At 43.0% G+C, this 22,400-nt stretch overlaps 1 protein-coding gene across 2 annotated transcripts in view; it reads right to left on the minus strand.

Annotated features, from left to right (window-relative positions):
* Positions 1-2,059: 2,059 nt before the first annotated feature.
* The window catches only part of rtn1a (reticulon 1a), a 49,058-nt gene continuing 28,717 nt past the window's right edge, over positions 2,060-22,400 (minus strand). For both annotated transcript variants that reach the window (XM_060925137.1, XM_060925138.1), the window contains 6 exons: positions 11,707-11,914; positions 4,527-4,665; positions 4,059-4,128; positions 3,824-3,870; positions 3,625-3,683; positions 2,060-3,387 (listed from right to left, as the gene is read on the minus strand). In XM_060925137.1, the coding sequence (XP_060781120.1) occupies positions 3,345-3,387; positions 3,625-3,683; positions 3,824-3,870; positions 4,059-4,128; positions 4,527-4,665; positions 11,707-11,914 (566 nt within the window). In that variant the 3' untranslated portion in view covers positions 2,060-3,344. The remainder of the gene's footprint in view (positions 3,388-3,624; positions 3,684-3,823; positions 3,871-4,058; positions 4,129-4,526; positions 4,666-11,706; positions 11,915-22,400) is intronic.

The raw sequence follows: 22,400 nt of genomic DNA on the forward strand, positions 1-22,400 counted from the left end.
GAGCGATTTCAGACACGGGGCCAGTCTGTGTGTTAATCTCCGTTTACAGTAAAGTACAGTGGTGCTTGAAAGTTTGTGAACCCTTTAGAACCCACCCAATTCCTGGATCACTTTATCCAAACCTTCTGTGTCTGGCCCCTTTCTCTGACACACACACTGAACCAGGCAGCTACTACAGAGCCAAAATACTGCATGTCATGAAGTGTAATGTGGAGGTAACCCCAGACACATAGATACACGCACATACATACATTATATATATACATATACACACACTGGTGCTTCGAAGTTTGTGAACCCTTTAGAATTTTCTATATTTCTGCATAAATATGACCTAAAACATCAGATTTTTACACAAGTCCTAAAAGTAGATAAAGAGAACCCAGTTAAACAAATGAGACAAAAATATTATACTTGGTCATTTATTTATTGAGGAAAATGATCCAATATTACATATCTGTGAGTGGCAAAAGTATGTGAACCTATGCTTTCAGTATCTGGTGTGACCCCCTTGTGCAGCAATAACTGCAACTAAACGTTTGCGGTAACTGTTGATCAGTCCTGCACACCGGCTTGGAGGAATTTTAGCCCGTTCCTCCGTACAGAACAGCTTCAACTCTGGGATGTTGGTGGGTTTCCTCACATGAACTGCTCGCTTCAGGTCCTTCCACAACATTTCCATTGGATTAAGGTCAGGACTTTGACTTGGCCATTCCAGAACATTAACTTTATTCTTCTTTAACCATTCTTTGGTAGAACGACTTGTGTGCTTAGGGTCGTTGTCTTGCTGCATGACCCACCTTCTCTTGAGATTCAGTTCATGGACAGATGTCCTGACATTTTCCTTTAGAATTCGCTGGTATAATTCAGAATTCATTGTTCCATCAATGATGGCAAGCCGTCCTGGCCCAGATGCATCAAAACAGGCCCAAACCATGATACTACCACCACCATGTTTCACAGATGGGATAAGGTTCTTATGCTGGAATGCAGTCTTTTCCTTTCTCCAAACGTAATGCTTCTCATTTAAGCTAAAAAGTTCTCTTTTGGTCTCATCCATCCACAACATTTTTCCAATAGCCTTCTGGCTTGTCCACGTGATCTTTAGCAAACTGCAGACGAGCAACAATGTTCTTTTTGGAGAGCAGTGGCTTTCTCCTTGCAACCCTGTCATGCACACCATTGTTGTTCAGTGTTCTCCTGATGGTGGACTCATGAACATTAACATTAGCCAATGTGAGAGAGGCCTTCAGTTGCTTAGAAGTTCCTCTGGGGTCCTTTGTGACCTCGCCGACTATTACAAACCTTGCTCTTGGAGTGATCTTTGTTGGTCGACCACTCCTGGGGAGGGTAATAATGGTCTTGAATTTCCTCCATTTGTACACAATCTGTCTGACTGTGGATTGGTGGAGTCCAAACTCTTTAGAGATGGTTTTGTAGCCTTTTCCAGCCTGATGAGCATCAACAACGCTTTTTCTGAGGTCCTTGGAAATCTCCTTTGTTCGTGCCATGATACACTTCCACAAACGTGTTGCGAAGATCAGACTTTGATAGATCCCTGTTCTTTAAATAAAACAGGGTGCCCACTCACACCTGATTGTCATCCCATTGATTGAAAACACCTGACTCTAATTTCACCTTCAAATTTAACTGCTAATCCTAGAGGTTCACATACTTTTGCCACTCACAGATATGTAATATTGGATCATTTTCCTCAATAAATAAATGACCAAGTATAATATTTTTGTCTCATTTGTTTAACTGGGTTCTCTTTATCTACTTTTAGGACTTGTGTGAAAATCTGATGTTTTAGGTCATATTTATGCAGAAATATAGAAAATTCTAAAGGGTTCTCAAACTTTCAAGCACCACTGTTGGTGTGGCCTCTGTCAGTCATCGTAAAGGAGGCGGACCTCTTTTAATCCAGTAGCTGTGGGGTTGTGATTGAGACTGCAATGCATTATGGGTAATCAGTTGATGCATCATTTGGACTTTTTTTTTTTTTTTTAAATATAAAGTCTGTAGTTTCTTTAATACAGGCTATATCCTCCACACACACTTTACAGTACAGCACATTTTATTTATTCTTGTTCCTTAATAATACATGAGTGTAAACAGTTAATCCACGCAGAGCTCAAACCAACGACACTGAACTGAACACACCCCTGATGTTACAAAAGCAGAATTATATTTAACTTTCAAATTCTTGTATTCAACACACACACAAGAAAATCATTCACAATATATTCATTTGTGTGTGTGTGTGTGTGTGTGTGTAAGCGGTGATGCAAGCAGTTATACAGCGGCTGTGTATGTGTGATCTTGCAGTTAGATTGAAGCAATGCAGAAAGAAAAGGTGATCTATTTTAATATTATTTACTAAAGATTGACATTCATGCATTTTAATCTGAAGCAATATGAGAAAAAGCCATTTCTGTCCTTCACTTCTACTCGCAGTTTAACATCTTTTCTCATGACATTTTTTAATGATTTTAACAAGTTTTTCACATCACAGATTTGACCATACAATAATGACGCTGCAATAATTTACATCATATTTCCTCATTTTCTTTAGGCAAGTATTTTTCATTCATTCAACTTAACCATCTCATTGGACTCAGTTAGAAAACAAAATATACTGTGGGTTTATTATAATTGACTTGTTACTATGGGCTTTTTCAGCTCTGCTAATTTTTAATGTAGGTTTTTGTTTTTTAAGGCATGTGTCGATAATCACCATGAACCTTATGATCACTGATGCTTTGAGATCCTGCTGAGGCTCTTCAGTCTAATCAGAACAGCTCGAGCTGATCATGTGATCATATTTTTGTTTAAATACACAATATGGTAAGTTCATAATAAATGTCAGTTTCGGGTAATAATCGTGATCATTTGTGATCGACACACACCTACGGACTCGGGCTCCTCTTTAATACACCCCCGTTGACTTCCCCTTTGGTCGGGGTGTGTGTGTGTGTGTGTGTGTGTGTGTTTGTATAAAGTGTGTATCACAGGGAGGAGTGTACACTCTTAGCAGGAACAGTGTTGTGCAAATGATTTCCTCAGAGGTTTACACCCTACAAGCTAGTTTGCTTCATCAGATTATCAAAAAAAAAAAACCTCAGCACCCAGGATTCATTGCGCAGTGCATTCTGGGTAATTTGTGCTCCTGAAGGCTGCAGTAATGTCCAGTTGCTCGCTGCATCTTATGAGCTCATAAAATTAGAGCATCCCAGAGCTGAAGTGGAAGTCAACGAGGGCGTGTTCAAAACATGATTTGGGATGCAGCCTTGCTGTGATTATTACTGGCTGTGCAGTGTTTAGTGGTTTTGGATGGAGGGATTTTATTCAGCCTTCCTCTTGGTTCCAGGCACCTTCTCCCTCAACCTGCAGAATTAAAAAAAAAAAAAATCATAAGAGAGGGGACATGCATGTCAGCTGATGGACAACATCAGGATCAAATTTATTACTTTCAAGTGATTTATCATCCATCCATTATCCGTAAGCACTTATCCTGTGCAGGGTCACAGGCAAACTGGAGCCTATCCCAGCTGGCTATGGGTGAGAGGTTGGGTACAACCTGGACAAGTGTGTTTTGTGTCTTACAGTTAAATTTTTACTCACTTTGTCATCATGGAGTTCACCTGAGTTCTCACAAGGCCCAGGTACTGATCTATCTGTTTCTAGAGAGAGAGAGAGAGAGCGAGGTTTAATGTGAATGCAGTGTTCTCTCTATGTTTAGAGTTAATCTTCTGTTAATCTCTCTTTTTAATATCATGATGACGTGAGATGTGGACACAGTAACCCTGAAATCAGCTCGTACCTGATATTTCTCATACACCAGTGGCACAGTGAACACACACACCACAGCTGGGGAGAGAGAGAGAGAGAGAGAGAGAAGGAGGGGGGACACAGAGTTTACACCTCACACCTGTGAGTTTGCTCGGTCAGAGCAGCCTGCTCTAAAACTGTAGAAATAGAAACTAGATCACTGTATCAGAGGTCAATGTTTAACATCGTTGCAGTGCAGAACATTTCTGGAATGTGTGTGTTCTTACCCAGAATGAGTAGAGTGAGGCCGTTAAACAGAGCGCCAACATATGTCAGCAGCCACATCAACACTGCGAACTACACACACACACACGGAGGCAACTTTGTAAGAGCATTCTTTCTCTCTCTCAGACTCAAGACGTGAACATGCATCAGTGTGACATGTTGGCGCAATTATAGAAATCCTTTATTTTTTATTAAAATATCTTGCTGATGATCATGGGTTCAACATTTAGAGACTGCATTTATAAAACACTGATGAAATTGATGTAAATTCTTTTGTATTTTTAAAAAATTGGCGTGGTTTTAAAGCCTGCTGTCTTCCTGCTGGTTCCGAGATGTCTGCTGTAGCATTACTGTGTGTAATGATGAGATGAGCTGTGAGTAAATCTCCTGCACTGGCGGAGTGAAAAATCCTCATACAGGTCTGGACAGCAGCCACTCAGGAGCTTCATCAGGTCATGTGACCCACATACCTTTAACGAGTCAACGAGGTCCTGGACCAGGAAAAGCCTGCGCAGCTCCTTCAGTGTGCAGTTCGCATAGAGCTGCACTTTCTCCACGTATTTACTAATCTGCTCCGGAGAGAGATCGATCTCCTTCTCCAGGTACGCCCTGAGACAGAGACACAGACAGACACGCTCCTGGATTGGTCACAAAAAGAAATCGGTTGCATTTAACATTTACAGGATGTGAAGCAGCTGCTGTACTGAGTTCACATCACTTATGAAGGATTTTTAATAATCAGTGCACTATTCTGTTCTGGTTTCTCTTGGAAGTCACATGACCTCAGTCGTTCTGGAATTGAGAGTGAAAATCAGGTTGGGATTTGGATTCATACTCTCAACCAGGCTGTAATACTTAACATCAGATCAGCTGTGATTGGGCTGTAGGTACGAGACTACAGGTAATCACGAGTAATCAGAGTGATTCTGATGTTCAGTACAGCAGTATGATTGTGTGATGTTGCATTTGTACAGCAATTCTACAAACAAGTAATTAATGTCAAATAAATAATAATTAAAACACAATATGGTTCAGTTTTTTGTTTGTTTTTCCTCCAGCAACAAAGATGGTTCCCAAAGAAGCCACAGCTGGAGAGATAGAGGGTTGTGTGTTGCCATGGTAATGGACAGACCCACTGATAGTCTGTAGTAAGTGTGATAGCAGTTTCAGTATAACGAACTTCTGCTCGAACTGCAGTGTTTGTGGTGAAGAGAGATGAGTGGGGTGATACGCACAGGAACATGTCCCAGTGCTGTTACATTAAATATCCAATCAGATCACTGGACCAGAACTAACTGCTGTCCCCTAATAGGCTATGTTCAAGATGATTTTATTTTCTTTTGGGACTTATTTGATAAAATGGGGAGAGAAGCTGTTCTAAAACTTCCAAACTACAGCATTTTGGACAATAACTCCAATTCCAAAAAAGTGTGGATACTGTGTAAACTGTAAATAAAAACAGAATGCGAAGATTTGCAAATCTTGAAAACCCGATATTTCATTGAAATAGTACAAAGACCACATATTTATTTGTATGGAGGGATTCGCTGCTCTGTGAAAGACTGCGTGGGCTAACAGTGCAACAATTTAAGAATAACGTTCCTCAATGTAAAACTGCAAAGAATTTGGGGATCACATCATCTATGGTCCATAATATCATTAAAAGATTCAGAGAATCTGGAGAAATCTCTGTATGCGAGAGACAAGGCTGAAAACTGACATTGGATGCCTGTGATCTTCAGGCCCTCAGGAGACACTGCATTAAAAGCAGATACGTGTCTGTAGTGGAAATCACTGTATGGGCTCAGGAACACTTCAGAAAAACGTCGTCCGTGAAAACACTTCATTACTGCATAAACAATATTTAGAAACCCCGCCCCCTTCTCTGGGCCCGAGCTCTTTTACGATGGACTGAGGCGAAGTGGAAAACTGCCCCGACGTCTGACGAATCAAAAGTAGAAATTCTTTTTAGAAATCATGGACCCCACGTCCTCCAAGCTAAAGAGGAGAGGGACCATCTGGCTTATCAGTGCACAGTTCAAAAGCAGCATCTGTGATGGTATGAGGGGGCGTTAGTGCACATGACATGGGTAGCTTGTACATCTGGGAAGGCATCATTGATGCTTTGCTGCCATCCAGACAAAGTCTTTTTCAGGGAAGGTCTTCCTTCTTTTAGTCAGACAACGCCAAACCACTTTTAGCACATAGTGTATGTAATGCCTTATTGTAATGCTTTAAAATGAGTATATATCATTAGTAACAACCAAAACAAATTAATAAAGTAGGGGGAAAAAATAATTTGTTAGTTTTTTGCTTGACGATAAAATATCGATAAATCGTGGCTTCTGGATCCTGGAAAAAGGCAGCCTTGCCCCAGGGCTAATTTTCGCATGATGTCATGTGTGGAACCCCGGTTATCTGGGTCATTTCGATTCATCTGACTCCGTGCTTGTTTACTCGCTGAAATTGGATATTGTTGTTGGACTCCTTTTTTTTTTTTTTTTACAAAAATCATGATGGGAAAACACTGCATTGTGTTTGGATGTTCAAATCCATATACAAAAGGACATTCAGTTCACGAATTTCCGACAAATGACACTAATCTAAAGTGACAGCGGGTGAGGTTTGTGTAAATGAAGTGGGCAGATTTCGTGTCGCCTCCTAATAATAAATCCGATTCATCAAGTGTTCATCACCACCAGAACGACCATGTTGGAATTATTGGCGCAAAAAAGAAACCTATTTATTGAATAAATGACCTTTGATCTGACATTTGGAAAGTTGGTCGATTCTCCTATTATCACCCACTTCATATTTTCTTTTGATAATTACACTGAATGTATGTTTTAAAGATTATATTTCTGCATTTATTGAGGTACATGTAACTATTTTCCCTATACTTTGCAGTGGCCAGCTTGGAATAAAAATTTGTTTCCCCAATTCTCTCTGGCTGGTGGTGTGCTATTGGTGCTGAGTGGGACTCTCCTGAACTGGCAGTTTCTCATCTTGGGGGCTCGAAAAGATAACAATTTACTTCAGAATATCCTTGATAATCATCTACTCCTTCATCCGACATGCGTATAAGAGTCCCAATCACTATCCGAATTCTCTCCAAAACGTGATTCCATATCGAGACTGGTCTAACCAGTGCTGCACACATGAATGAAATTGATACCTGGATTGTTACACATGTGACATCACACACCCCTTCAGGATCTTCCGGTTCAGTCTAGGTAGTTTGTGAAAATCTGCTGATCTTATTGATTTTTCCATTAATTTATGGCTCTTTTGGATCAGCTATGGTTCAAAAACACATGGTCAGTCAACATAATGATTGTTGCTTTGTACAAGGAAAATAGTGGGGTTTAGAAGCATTACATACACTTTAAAATGGCATGGCTCTGTAGTAAGAGAGTCTAGGTGCTAAACTGGCCTGCTGCATTCCAGACCTGTCTCACATTTAAAACAATTGGTCTCCTTACTTCCCAAACATTTACAGTGTTGCTAAAAACAGAGGTGATGCAGCACTGTGGTTAAACACCCCTGTCCCAGCTTTTCTGAAATGTGTTGCTGACATCAAATTCAAAAGGAGCAGATACTTTAAAAAAAAAAATAATAAAATTTCTGTTTCAACATTTGATGCTATCTTTGTACTATTTTTAATGAAATATAGGGTTTCCATGATTTGCAAATTATCGCATTCTGTTTATTTACAGTTGACAGTGTCCCAACTTTTTTGGAATTGGGGTTGTACATCTGAACATAAAATTGTTGAACTAAAGGTGCATGTCATGGACACGTTCATTTCATACCAGAGTTCAGATACTTGAATAGTGATGAGGCGTTTTCAGTTGGCTTGTTTACATGAACGTTGAGATCTGATTTTACATAAATGAGCTGTTTTTTAATGGATGTACGCAACAGCGTTCCTCTTCCATCCATCCATCCATCCATCCTCTACTGCTTATCTGGGTCACGGGGGTAGCAGCCAAAGCAGAACAGCCCAGACTTCCCTCTCCCTGGCCACCTCCTCCAGCTCTTCCGGGGGGAATACCAAGGCATTCCCAGGCCAGCTGAGAGATGTAATCTCTCCAGCGTGTCCTGGGTCTGCTTCTGGGTCTCCTGCCGGTGGGGCATGCCCAGAAAACCTCCCTTGGGAGGCGTCCAGGGGGCATCCTAACAAGGTGCCTGAACCACCTCAACTGACTCCTTTCGATGTGGAGGAGCAGCGGTTCTACTCTGAGTCTCTCCCGAATGACCAAGCTTCTCACCCTGTCTCTAAGGGAGAGCCCAGCCACCCTGCGGAGAAAACTAATTTCTACCACTTGTATCAGTGATCTCATTCTTTCGGTCATTGCCCATAGCTCGTGACCATAGGTGAGAGTGGGAATGTAGATGGACCAGTAAATTGAGAGCTTTGCCTTTTGGCTCAGCTCTCCCTTTACCACAACAGACTGGTTTAGCATCTGCATCACTGCTGACGCTGCCCTGATCCATCTGTCCAACTCCTGCTCCCCCTAACCCTCACTCAACAAACTGAACAAAACCCCGATATACTTAAACTCCTCCACTTTAGGTAGCAACTCCCCCTTGACCCGGAGTAGGCACTCCACCCCTTTTCCAGCTGAGCGCCATGGCCACAGATTTGGAGGTGCTGATCCTCGTCCCAGCTGGTTCGTACTCTGCTGCAAACAGTCCCAGTGCATGCTGTAAGTCACAGATTGATGAAGCCAACAGGGCCACATCATCTGCAAAAAAACAGACGTGATCCTGCTGCCACCATACCGGACAACCTCCGCCCCTTGGCTGTGCCTAGAAATTCTGTCCATAAAAGTTATGAACAGAACCAGCAACAAAGGGCAGCCCTGGCGGAGTCCCACATGCACCAGGAATGAGTCTGACTTACTGCCGGAAATGTGAACCAAACTCCTGTTCCGGTCATACAGGGTCCGAATGGCCCGCAGGAGTGGACCCTGAACCCCCATACTCCCGTGGCACCCCCCACAGGGCACTATGATGGACACAGTCGTAAGCCTTCTCCAGGTCCACAAAACACATCTAGACCGGTTGGGCAAATTCCCATGCACCCTCCAGTATCCTTGCAAGGGTAAAGGGCTGGTCCAGTGTTCCACAACCAGGACAAAAAACGCATTGTTCCTCCTGAATCTGAGGTTCGACTATTGACCGGACTTTCCTTTCCAACACTCCAGTATAGGCTTTCCCAGGGAGGCTGAGAAGTGTGATTTCCCCCCCATAGTTGGAACACACTCTCCAGTCCCCCTCTTTAAAAAGGGGGACCACCACCCCAGTCTGCCAATCCAGAGGCACTGTCCCCGACCTCCACGCAATGTTGAAGAGGCGTGTCAGCCAAGACAGCCCAACAACATCCAGTGCCTTCGGGAACTCGGGACGAATCTCATCCACCTCTGGAGCCTGGCCACCGAGGAGCTTTTAAACCACCTCGGCAACCTCAGCCCTTGTGATGGGTGAGTCCATCCAAGTCCTCTCAGACTCTGCATCCTCCTCAGACAACATGAAGGTGGGATTGAGGAGATCCTCAAAGTATTCCTTCCACCATTGGACAATGTCAACAGCACCCTAGCCTCGCTGTAAACAGTAGGGGCAGAGCACTGCTTCCCCTTCCTGAGCTGCCAGACGGTTTGCCAGAATCTCTTTGAGGCTGACCGAAAGTCACTTTCCATGGCCTCACTGAACTCCTCCCACACCCGAGTTTTTGCTTCAGTGACTGCTAGAGCTGTGTTCTGCTTGGCCTGTCAGTATCTGTCAGCTGCCTCTGGAGACACACAGGCTAACCAAGCCTGATGGGACTACTCCTTCAGCCTGACTGCTCCCTTCACCACAGGTGTCCACCACTGGGTTCGGGGATTACTGCCACGATGGGCACCAACAACCTTGCAGCCGCAACGCTGTACAGCCACCTCAGCAATGGAGGTGCGGAACATGGTCCACTCAGACTCAATGTCCCCATCCTCCCCGGTATGTAGTTGAAGCTGTGCTGGCTGTGGCAGTTGAAGATCCGATGGATGGGAGCCTCCGCCAGACGTTCCCAGCATACCCTCACTACATGTTTGGGCCTACCAGGTCTGTCCGGCTTCCTCCCTTGCCACCTGATCCAGCTCACCACCAGGTAGTGATCAGTTGATGGCTATGCTCCTCTTTTCACCTGAGTGTCCAAGACGTACGGTTGTAGATCCGATGAAATGATTAAAAAGTCCATCATCTATCTATGGCCTAGGGTGTCCTTGTGCCACATGCACTTATGGACACCCTTATGCTCGAACATGGTGTTCGTTATGGTCAAACCGTGCATGGCACAGATGTCCAACAACTGAACACTGCTTTGGTTCAGGTCAGGCAGGCCATTCCTCCCAATCACACTCCTTCAGGTCTCACTGTCATTGCCCACATGAGTGTTGAATTCCCCCAGTAAAACAATGGAGTCCCCTCGTGGTGCACTGTCAAGCACCCCACCCAAGGACTTCAAGAAGGCCAGGTACTCTGAACTACCATTTGGCGCATAGGCACAAATGAACGGTCTCGGACTGTCCCCAACCTGAAGGCGCAGGGGAAATGACCCTCTCGTTCACTGGGGAGAACTTCGACGTTCGCGTGCCAAACTGGGGGGGCTTCCAATAGTCCCACCCCTGCCAGGCACCTCTCACCCTCTAGCATAGAGAGTCCAACCCCTCTCCAGGAAATTGGTTCCAGAGTCCAAGCTATGCGTTGAGGTGAGCCCAACTATATCTGGTCTGTACTGCTCAACCTCACACACAAGCTCAGGCTCCTTTCCCACCAGAGAGGTGACATTCCATGTCCCAAAAGTCAGTTTTGTCAGCCGGGGATCAGTACGCCAGAGCCTCTGCCTTTGGCTGCCACCCGATCCACAGTGCACTGGACCCTTACAGCACCTCCTGCGGGTGGTGGGTCCACAGGAGAGTGGTTCCGTGTTGCTCATTTGGGCTGGGCCAGGCCGGGCCCCACAGACATAGGCCTGGCCACCAGGTGTTTGATGACGAGCCCCTCCCCTAGGCCTGGCTCTAGGGTGGGGCCCCGGTATCCCTGGTCTGGGCGAGGGTACTCTGATACTTTTTTTTGTTTGTTTTTCCTTTCATGAGGGTCATTTTGAACTGCTCTTTGTCTGACCTCTCATCTTGGATCTGTTTGCCTTGGGAGACCCTACCGGGGCAAATGCCCCGACAACATAGCTCCTAGAATCCTGAAGGCACTCACACCCCTCCACCACATTAAGGTGGCGATTCAAAGAGGGGCGTTCCTCTTGTAGTGTAATTTAATTAGCACATTTCCTGGAAGCCTCTTTTAACCATCTGAGCAGTGGGTTTGTGCAAGCGCTGAGTGGTGCATTTTGCGTGTGTGTGTGTGTGTGTGTGTGTGTATAAAAGACAGCATTACCATGATCTGTTGGCAAATTTATAAAATTAATGCAGTGGCAGAAGATTTCAGGAAACAGTTTCAGCTGCAGAAATCGCACACAGCTCAGAATTTCAGTTTCGGAGTCATTTGAGAACTGAAAGAGTCTACTCTTTTGAACTGATTCACCAAGGAGCGACAAATGCTCACATATGTATAACATTGATTAAAGTTTCTGCACACACACACACACTTGCTCACTTGAAAGGGTGTCCATCCTCGGTCTTCTGCACAGCCTGCAGCACAGATTTGTACACTCTGAAGCTGATGGTGCTGGAGAGCGCGGTGAGGGCGAGGTAGGCCATCACACTCACCACACTGAACTGAGTCAGAGAGAAGAGCAGCAGCAACACACTGCTGAACAGCACAGCCGTCTGCTTCACATCCCGCCAGTGCAGCAACTCCACCACTGTCCAACACACACACACGTGTACATACGTTCATGAAGAGGAGCCATAATGCATTGGAACCATTTTCTACAATCTGAGTGCTGATGAAAACACACAAGCCCAGATTTCTAGCTCTCGTGGGGGGAACATGTCTGTTTTGTGTGTGTCTTAATGGGCACTGATCATTTTGTACAGTCCAACCTAAATATGGGAAGATGAAACAGTGGGCGGAGTCAGTGCTATCAGATTAATTATCACCTGCAGCTCACACTGAGTACAACAGCAGCGAATGTAATGATGAATGAACATGTTTCTGCTGTTTGAAATTCAGCACTTTAACATAGTGCTTCTCAAAAGGTAAAAGTTTCACAAAATTATAAATATTCACACACGAGATACCTGCTTCTCCGTTTTTCTTTACCTTTGTGGTTATCATTACACACACACACACACACACACACACACACCTTCAATCTTTATGTTGGCTATTAAAACTTTTTTCTCTGGCTGTCTTTAATCAGCGTTATATTTGAGTAGGGCTGTGAAGTTGAATCTTAACTGATATGTCAAGAGTTTTAAAACTAGTGCAGTGAAGAATTTTATGTATTTATCATGAAATGTTTTCATGTGTCACTCATTAAAAGCATAAGTATTAATTAATCAAGTGTTTAAGTTATTCAGTAAAACATTTCTGGGTTTCTCGCTCGATATATTTGAATTTTTTGACTGAAAGATATTTGAATGGCTATAATGACACATTTTTAATCTGTCCCACTTTGTCTTCCATAAGATTGTGAACTATCATCCTTTTCCAACTGATTCTGAGACTTCATGAGACTGAGTTTTTGTTGTTTTCATGTCTATTTTTTTATGATCAGCTCAGATGTCATCAGATTTATTTGTGTATATTTACTGTAGGATATAGACGAAGGTGAGTCAAATGAAAACCGTAAAATTGTGACAATTGAATTAGGTCCCCCCGAATGAAATGGAGATTATGTAGAAACATAGACTCTGCAATACACAATATTAATTTTTTTTTTTTTACAAGTGATTAGTTTTCATTTGTATGACCCTTCTATTAATGTGTTTATTGACAGATTTTATTTTTATCCTCCTACCTTCTGCCACATGGTTTTCACGAACACCTGGCAGTATCTTACACACAGCATTAGTGAAGACATGCAAAAATTTTATCGCATGTGATAAGGGTTTAAAGTGACCAGCTTAAATAAATGACTTGGGAAATCAATCAGTCTCTCTCACGCATGCCCACACACACACACACACACACACACACACACACGTCTGTAGTCCGTTTTTTCCCTAACACTTTGGAGCTAAACACAATAAATTTGGCTAGTTAAAGGAATATAATGGATGCTAAAGAGGCTAACTATCATCATGCTAACACACCCCAGTGTGCATCAAGGTGTTAAATAAATTTCAGCTTAAAAAAATTAAACATTGTGACACATCAATAAAAATGGAGCATGTAGCTGAAAACTGCAGTGTCGGCAATTTTGAAAACGAGCATTACTTAAAGGAGATATGCAGAACCATGGCCTCACTTTCGTTGATAAATGCCTTGAGACCTCAAGAATGGCACAGGAATAGTTTTAAGCGTTAACAATAAATCTAAGACAGTAATTTTTACGATTAAAGTGATTCATATAGGTAGCGGTCTGAGTGAATGACCTTGACGTATATAACGTCACAGCAGGAAGTCTATCGGTCTCATCGCCATTTCCACTATACTAAAAAACAGAGCTGACTGCAACTCCGATCCTCCATTTTGAGCTAATTTATCACCATGCCACGTAGATGTGTTTTTGGCCAGTGCAGCAACATGACAGAAGGTGGATTTACGTTGCGTTCATGGCCCAAGAATGTTCAAACTGCAAAGATTTGGACGCATTTTGCGAGAAGTTCACAGGCACATTGGGCACCTACGAAGTGGTCTCTCCTCTGCTCTGTACATTTTACTGAGGACTCATACGAGGCCTCTGATCTGTTGAGGAGCGTTGGCTAGAAGCCCGTATTGAAAGAGGGTGCAGTACCAACAATTAAGGGAAAAGAAAACAAGAAAAGGAAAGTATTTATTTATTTTATTTATTTGTAAAAAGGAAAGTGAGTTCAGTTACACCAGTTCTCCTGGAGTGAGCCGTGGGTTATTGCTAAAACCCGGAACGGGACGTGACATATCGCTCGGGCAGTAATGGCGGAGTACTCAGTATGGAGAATGAGTGGACCAACCGTCTGATTTCTAAACTGGATATTGCTGCCATCTCGCCCTTACGTGGAAGAAGCAAATGAACGGAGAACTGAATGAACAACTGAAAGTAAGATTGTTTCGAAACAATCGGCCACAAGATCGGCCTTCAAGAAGCGAGAACACAGACGGGTAAGTTCCGACTCTCATTTGGATACAAAACAACAAAAACATGTTTACCTGCATTTAGATTAATCCATGTAACTTGTATTGTGTGTTTAAGTTAGCGGTATAAGATTATTTAATTTGCTTCAGAATGTGATTGTCTCAGTTCATCTGATTTTATTTAATGAGCCTTTTACGTTTTATCAGTGAAAATGCATGCATGTACATGTATGTTGCATAAGTTATAACACCCATCCTGTTTTAATGAGAGTCAACCCACAATCAGTGAAGTCAAATCAGTCTTTTTTTTACCTTTTTATTTATTTTTTTATTTACTTACTTATACAAAGAACATGAGATCATCATGGGTGTTACAAATAAAAACAAAATATTACTTTACATGTACATCATGGTATAATGTCATACTTTTCAAGGTGCATACTAATATCATACTAATTCACTATTCTTAAATTCAAAATGTTTAAAATTCAGGGATATTATAGAATATAAAACTGCCTTAATGTACAAAGTAAAGAATTATAAAGTACCAAGGAATATCCAAATAATGTTCTCGGATAGAGAGGGGGGCTATAATTTTAGGGGGAAATTGAATTTAAAATTCGCAGTGCTAGGACAACGTTAAAAATGTTCAGTATCTCTATTTGCGGAGTAAAGCTATGGAACAGTTTGAATGTGGAGCTCATGAAATGTACAACTATAAACCAGTTCAAAAAAAGGTATAAGGAACAGATCTTTATGAGGTATAGGGAGGAGGAATTACAATAACATGCTATAGATAATATAAGTGTATATGTGGGTATGGGTACATTCGGATATATTATATAAAAAGTGTGTGTGTGCATAATTGTATATAATATATAAGCGTAATATGCATAATTATGATATGGGTGTCTGTGTACGTATGGATGTGTATAGTTATAGGTATGTGTATATGTATGTACTGTATATATGTATTGTATGTGTGTATATATGCATAGCATAAGTATTTGTGTATGTATATGATTTGATTTGGGCGATATTATACCATGTTGGTATGTCTTGGTATGTTTTTTTTTTTTATTTTGCTTTCTTTTGTATATAAAGTTTATTATGGTGGAAAGTGACGTTTGATTAGCGGTGGTATAGAGGGTTAGGATTTGATAAGTTATTACTTCTTCCTAATCCTTTCTGAACATTATTATGTTATTGCCTTGTGGCTACACTATTCTGTTTATGATGATGTTTTCATGATTGCATTTTTTATTTTTTGTTTTTATATCTTCTTTACTGTTCAGAATAAAGCAATCAATCAATCATACACAATCCATTTTTCCCAGCGTTCTGTACATTTCTCCAACTGAAGTCTTAAAACAAAGGTAAGTCTCTCCATACAGTAAATTTCTTTAATGATCCCGCACCATTGGTCCAATGTTGGAGGATCAAGTTGCAACCATTTTCTGGTTATAGCTTTCCTACTACTTGCCAAAAGTATCTTCAATAGGTATTTATCCTTCTGTAGAACTGTTTCTGGTATTTTACCTAGATATAAGGTAACAAAAGAGAAGTCTAAATCCACCCTTATTATTTTATTTATCTCGGTAGCCACTTCCCTCCAGTATAACTGGATTTTCGGACAGGCCGATTCAAATCAGTCTTAGTTGAGCAAGTAGGTAATAGTATTACTTTCACCATACATTTTTATTTATATGACTGGTCTATAGTTATCAAAGCCCTCGGCCTTAAAACCGGTTCCCGCTGTGACGTCACGCACTCGGGGCTGGCTGGCTCAGCGGAACAGCTCCAATGACAACTTTGCGGTCGATTTTAACTCTCAAAAATATATTTTTTTATTCCCATTTATGCAGCATACAAGAGTCAAGGATGGAGATACTATCCACTCAGAAATGTATTTAAAAATAAAGGTTCTGTGTATCTGCTTTAATTGTACGTTTATTATTTTTAAAAGTCTGTGTGTGGTGACTGGAGTTCAAACAGTTTGCGTGCTTATCCGTGTAAGCTTTCAGTACTTGATGTTAGCCAGACAGGTTGAGTCCAAAATGAAAGAATCAAAATTTGATGAAGGAAAAAATGTCTTGGGCGGCACGGTGGTGTAGTGGTTAGCGCTGTCGCCTCACAGCAAGAAGGTCCTGGGTTCGAGCCCCGGGGCCGGCGAGGGCCTTTCTGTGCAGAGTTTGCATGTTCTCCCCGTGTCCGCGTGGGTTTCCTCCGGGTGCTCCGGTTTCCCCCATAGTCCAAAGACATGCAGGTTAGGTTAACTGGTGACTCTAAATTGAGCGTAGGTGTGAATGTGAGTGTGAATGGTTGTCTGTGTCTATGTGTCAGCCCTGTGATGACCTGGCGACTTGTCCAGGGTGTACCCCGCCTTTCGCCCGTAGTCAGCTGGGATAGGCTCCAGCTCGCCTGCGACCCTGTAGAAGGATAAAGCGGCTAGAGATAATGAGATGTGATGTGAAAAAATGTCTTTGTTGATCAGCGATATATAAGGATCCTGATTAGCATGGTGTATTAGGGGAAAGCCATGGCCTAATGGTTAGAGAACCAGCTTTGGGACCAAAAGGTCTCCAGTTTGATTCCCTGGGCCAGCAGGAATGTCTGAAGTGCCCTTGAGCAAGGCATCGAACCCGCAACTGCTCCCCCAGCTGCTCTGGGTATGTTGTACGTTGTTCTGGATAAGAGCGTCTGCTAAATGACTGTAATGTATTTTTTTAGCTTGTGCTAAGTGGCTAACTAGAAAAAGGAAGGTGAGCTTGAAACATTTTGAGCTAGACGTCATCTGCTGTCTCCTCAGCTTGGTTTTGTTTTGAAACACAAACTCAGAAATATCAGAATTCTGATGAAAGTGAATGCAGGATCATGAGGTATCGTGTTTAATGCTAACAAAACCAAGGTCATGTTTGTTTATGCTCTGAAACACGTGCGAAGCTACCAACTGAGAAAAGCCAGCAGCGCAAGTGTTAATGTGCGATCAGAGACGGGCGAGGTTTACAGTGATGTCATTTCTTATCAATCGAGGTGTTCACTTGGACACATTGCCATGACAACCAACACTTCTCAATCTGGATCATCTGGCTTCAGTTGCTTTGGAAAGCAAAGAGCCTGCTGCTGTGGCGACAATTTCAATCAGCATCAGTGATGAAAAGAAAGAAAGAGAGCGAGAGAGAGCGCTTGGGTCTCTTGAGCGGTTCTCCCTCCAGTCCCCACAGCGCTAATTTTAGCTGAAAAGGGCAGAACAAAATGTCGGCCATTTTACGTTACACTCTATGCAGTATTAACCCTTTTAAAGCCTGAGCATGGGGATGGGGTTCAAACTCACTCCATTTAACCCATGAGGGTTTTATTCCCCTTTTTGTCAGATTAACCTTCACTAACATTTCTACAGCATTAATTTTCCCCCTAACTCCGTGTGTTTGTGAAAAACCATATTTCTGGTGATTTGGTTGTTCAAATGAATGTTATATATTATATTTAAAACAGTGCTGCTGGGCAACTGGGAAACAATATAAGCTAGCGAATGAATGAGGTTAGCAATTTAGCTAGGCAGAATGGAGCTGTTTTATGTTTTAATTCCAGATAGAAACACATCGTGATCATGGAAATGATTTCAAATGATCAGAAATGTCAACATTTACCTCAGATATATCGATAAATTTACAAATAAAATTTTCAGAAGAGCTACAGTTTCACTAATGATATAAGATAAGCAGCAGCTGCTAATTAGAAAACCTGTACTTATGAAGTAATCTTTTGATAAACATGGAAACACACTTGAATGGAGCATTTTTTTTCTCAATCTTTTAGACAAATAAAACTGGATAAATATGTTGCTGTACAGTTGGATGACCATTTTTGTTAGCTTTGGTTTTGCTTTCAGTAGCTTTCTTTCATTGTTCACTAATCCTAGACGAGTTACATTTCTAGATCTTATCATGATTTTTGTTAAAGGACAAGCTCAGAGTTGAGTATTGTATATGTAGCAGACTTCGACAGAGTTTATTTTAGATTTTGCGTTCTGATCAGAGTTTTTCAGCGTTAACACACCCCAAGATCTTTGCTAATCTTAGGCGACTTTTCTGAGTCTGATTCTGACTGACAGTGATTTGGGTTGGATGCTTCGGTTTCACTTCGACACAATCCATAGTTTACATTTTCTTCTCTCCACACACAAGCTAACGTTACGCTGATCCGATGCAACACTGAGATGATATGGATGGATTAAACATTACACTAGAATCAGCAGATTTCAATTAATTTCGTTTGTTGAGCATTGAACCCGTGAACTATAGCTACCTCGCGAACACAATCACCACACTAGAAACATTCACATGGAATAAATTTAAGTAAATTAAACGTAAGATGATCACATTTCTCATGACATGTTTACATTCCTGCTTCTCAGTGTTTGGACATTAAACAGGACAATATCTTTTACAGATAAAACCTGATTGGCTCTACATTTTTCCTGTAAAAAAGATTGTTTGTGACGCAGTGATCAGGAGCTTCATTCCTGCTCTCCATCACGCCTCAGGAAATATTTTAATTTAACCCCGTTGAAATGTTACTGAGGAAACCAGAATACTGTTCAGGATCATTCCGACTCAGTTTAACCCCTGACTCTACCTGAGACAGGTGTGAGGTTAAGACTTTACAATGAGGCACACGAGACCCAGTGACGAGACAGTCTTCCTGTTTTAGTGGCTAAAATATCGCAAATTCCTCAACCTCCGTCAAGCTCAAAGTCACGTAAGACTCTCGTCATGTGTGCAGTTAAAACCTTCGTTACCAGCCTTCATGACGTCTTTCAGGTGGACAGCAGCTGTTATCATCTGTAACAACACGTTTGTTCCATGTTGCTGTTCTCTCAGTGTCTCTACAGAGACTCCAGCTCAGCTTTAATTAGGGTAGAATATTCAGAATAAACATCAGGAATGTAACTCTTATTGTTAATAATACGCACTAACGTTCACGACTGCAAACACGCTGTGTAAGAGACCACGAGACGATTGTTTGACCCGAGTCAAAACTAATCCAGAAAACACACACACGTAAGATCAAAACACATCCACACCGAGTTAAGTTACAAGTGTTAATGAAGTAAATAAAGGTAGCAAAGCTAAGAAAAGGACTGACCTGTAGTACCCATGACTGGAGAGAGAGAGAGAGCGAGAGAGAGAGCAGCTGAGCAAGCACACAAAAAGAAAGAGGGAGGGGGGAGTGAACATTTGCACACTGATAGAGTGAGAGAGGCTGAATTCCCACTGGTGTTGGCTAACTGATCACACACACACACACACACACACACACACACACACACACACAGAGGTCTTAATGCTACACATACCCACTGACAAATGGGCCGAACAAAAAGGAATACACACACATGCATGCACACACATTGAGTGAAATGTGTCGATATACCAACAAGACTGACCACTCAGAGGAAGAGCTGTGTGTGTGTGTGTGTGTGTGTGTGTATGCATATGTGACTTTAAAGGAGGAAAAGTAGGTAAGGTGGCGATAGTTGCCATAGATACGGTGCTCCAGTTCCCCTCCTTTTATATATATATATATATATATATATATATATATATATATATATATACACACACACCGCCTCGAATGATGAAAAAGCTCATGAGAGATGAAAAGGCTGCTGATGATTGGAGAGTGTGAAATGTCCTTCATCCTCACACTATTTAAAATAGCACTCTGTGTGTGTGTGTGTGTGTGTGTGTGTAAATATAACTCCACATGGCAACATAGCAGCCATGCCAGTACCTCTTGTCCTTCCTGGGTCAAAAGTCATTGCCATGGAATCCGCGTGTATATATATTGATGAACGACGTCTGTACGATTAGGTTAAATTAGGTATGATGAAAGTGCACATTTTATAAAAGTAAACCAAATACAGGGAGAGACAGATGTATATCCAACATACTGTATAAGGCTATAGATTATGAAATAACTAATGAATATAATTACTGTATAATGCCAACTATAATTACATTTCCATAATATATAAAATATATAACACTAATATAATTTCTCTCAGGGTGAAAACGGAATCAGGCATATACAAGTCTGTTGTAGGAAATGACCCCACCCTCTGCGTGTCAACAGACAGAAATGATGGAATCACAGTGGGTGTGGTCTGGTTGTTGTGGCAACAGGCTCCTCATCCAAAAAGAGCAGATCACTTCTAAACACACCCCAAACACGCTCCATACACAAACACAGCATCGCTCACCTCCAAACAAAATCAACACCCCAAGCACACCCCAAACACAGCGTCGCTCACCTCCAAGCACATGCCACACACAGCATGGCTAATCATCAGGGATCACTCAATAGCATGTAAGATTGTCCACCAAGAACATGTTTAGATTTTATGCACCCACAGGTGACTGAACAGTCCAATGCAGGAGACGCACAGCTTTCAGCAAACGTGGCATTTATTAGTGGCAGTGAGCAGTAAAGGTGCCTTTTCTCTTTCCTTGCGCAGCAAACGCTTCTCCAGGACCTTGGTTCGCCTTTCTAGCTTAAAGTGGGATACGCCCTCATGGACGGCCTTTCACCAACTGGATCTGCTAATAGCAGCATCCTCCCAGTTGTTAACACTAATACCACAGGACTTTAGAGATGCTTTCAAGTTTTCCTTTAAACGTTTCCTTTGTCCTCCCCTCAATCTTGCTCCAAAGCCAAGTTTGCCAAATAAAAGCTGCTTGGGAAGGCGAGAGTCGTTCATTTGTAAGAGATGTCCCAACCAACGAAGTTGATTTTGCATCACCATAGCTTCAATAATGGTGCATTCGGACTCTTCCAGGACACTAACATTTGTTCATTGATTCTTCCAGTTGACACCCAGGATATGGCGGAGGCAGCATTACAATTGTCCAGCACGTGCTCTTTGGGTCTCCTGAAGAGCAGCTAGGTCAATATTGAAATGACTTAGTTCCCAAGATACAAGGGCGGTTCTTCATTTGGGTCGACTGGAGTGGTCTGTGTCATCCAGTAGGGTACGTACATTCCAAGTTCCAAGATTCAATTTGTGGGTTTTTTGACCACTGAAAGGTGATCCTGCTGGATGCGGTATTCCTGCTGGATGCGGTATTCCAGCCAGGTAGAAGCGGAGCAGACTATTTTTAGGACACCTTTTCTAGCCCCCTCCCCACATCGGGGGTGAGCAGAGTGGATCCTGAAAAGGACTGCTCAGTCACAGGGAAAGCTGCCGAAACACTCCTCTACTCCATTTCAAGAGTGAGACGACTGAATCAGACTCTGCCACCTAACATGCCGGTCCGAGGCGAGGGACTCCTAGATCTCACTATCCTGTCCCCATCGCCACTTGCCAGTTGCCGCAGAACTTGGTGAAATGTGGTCTTGGTAGACACATTGTGCATGAAATAGTTTAGCGTGGGAAAGCTGGTGCACAACAGCAGACACATGGATACTTGACAGAGAAAGGGTCCGAAATCCAGTGGCAAGGAAACCTCAACGACCGGGGATCCAGACTCTGTTGCAGCCCTCATCCACCATCCCAGTCAAGAACAAGTCTTCGTACTGGTCCGCCGTTGGGGACTTTGGGGGTGGGGCTGCATGCTGGCCATTGGCTCACAATGAGCAGCATCGCTCACCTCCAAGCACACTCCACACCCCACATACAGCATCGCTCGCCACCAAGCGCACCCCTTAACGCGACATCGCTCGCCTCCAAGTGCAGCCCACACGCGGCGTCGCTCGCCTCCAAGCGCAGCCCACACACGGCGTCGCTTGCCTCCCAACGCACCCCTAATGCGGCGTCGCTCGCCTCCAAGCGCACCCCCTAACACGGCGTCGCTCGCCTCCAAGCGCAGCCCACACGTGGCGTCGCTCGCCTCCCAACGCACCCCCTAACGCGGCGTCGCTCACCTCCAAGTGCAGCCCACACGTGGCGTCGCTCGCCTCCAAGCGCAGCCCACACGCGGCGTCGCTTGCCTCCCAACGCACCCCTAATGCAGCGTCGCTCGCCTCCAAGCGCACCCCCTAACGCGGCGTCACTCGCCTCCAAGCGCACCCCCTAACGCGGCATCGCTCGCCTCCCAACGCACCCCTAATGCAGCGTCGCTCACCTC

The sequence above is a fragment of the Neoarius graeffei genome, chromosome 7 (genome assembly GCF_027579695.1).
Source record: "Neoarius graeffei isolate fNeoGra1 chromosome 7, fNeoGra1.pri, whole genome shotgun sequence".
NCBI classification, from domain to species: domain Eukaryota; kingdom Metazoa; phylum Chordata; class Actinopteri; order Siluriformes; family Ariidae; genus Neoarius; species Neoarius graeffei.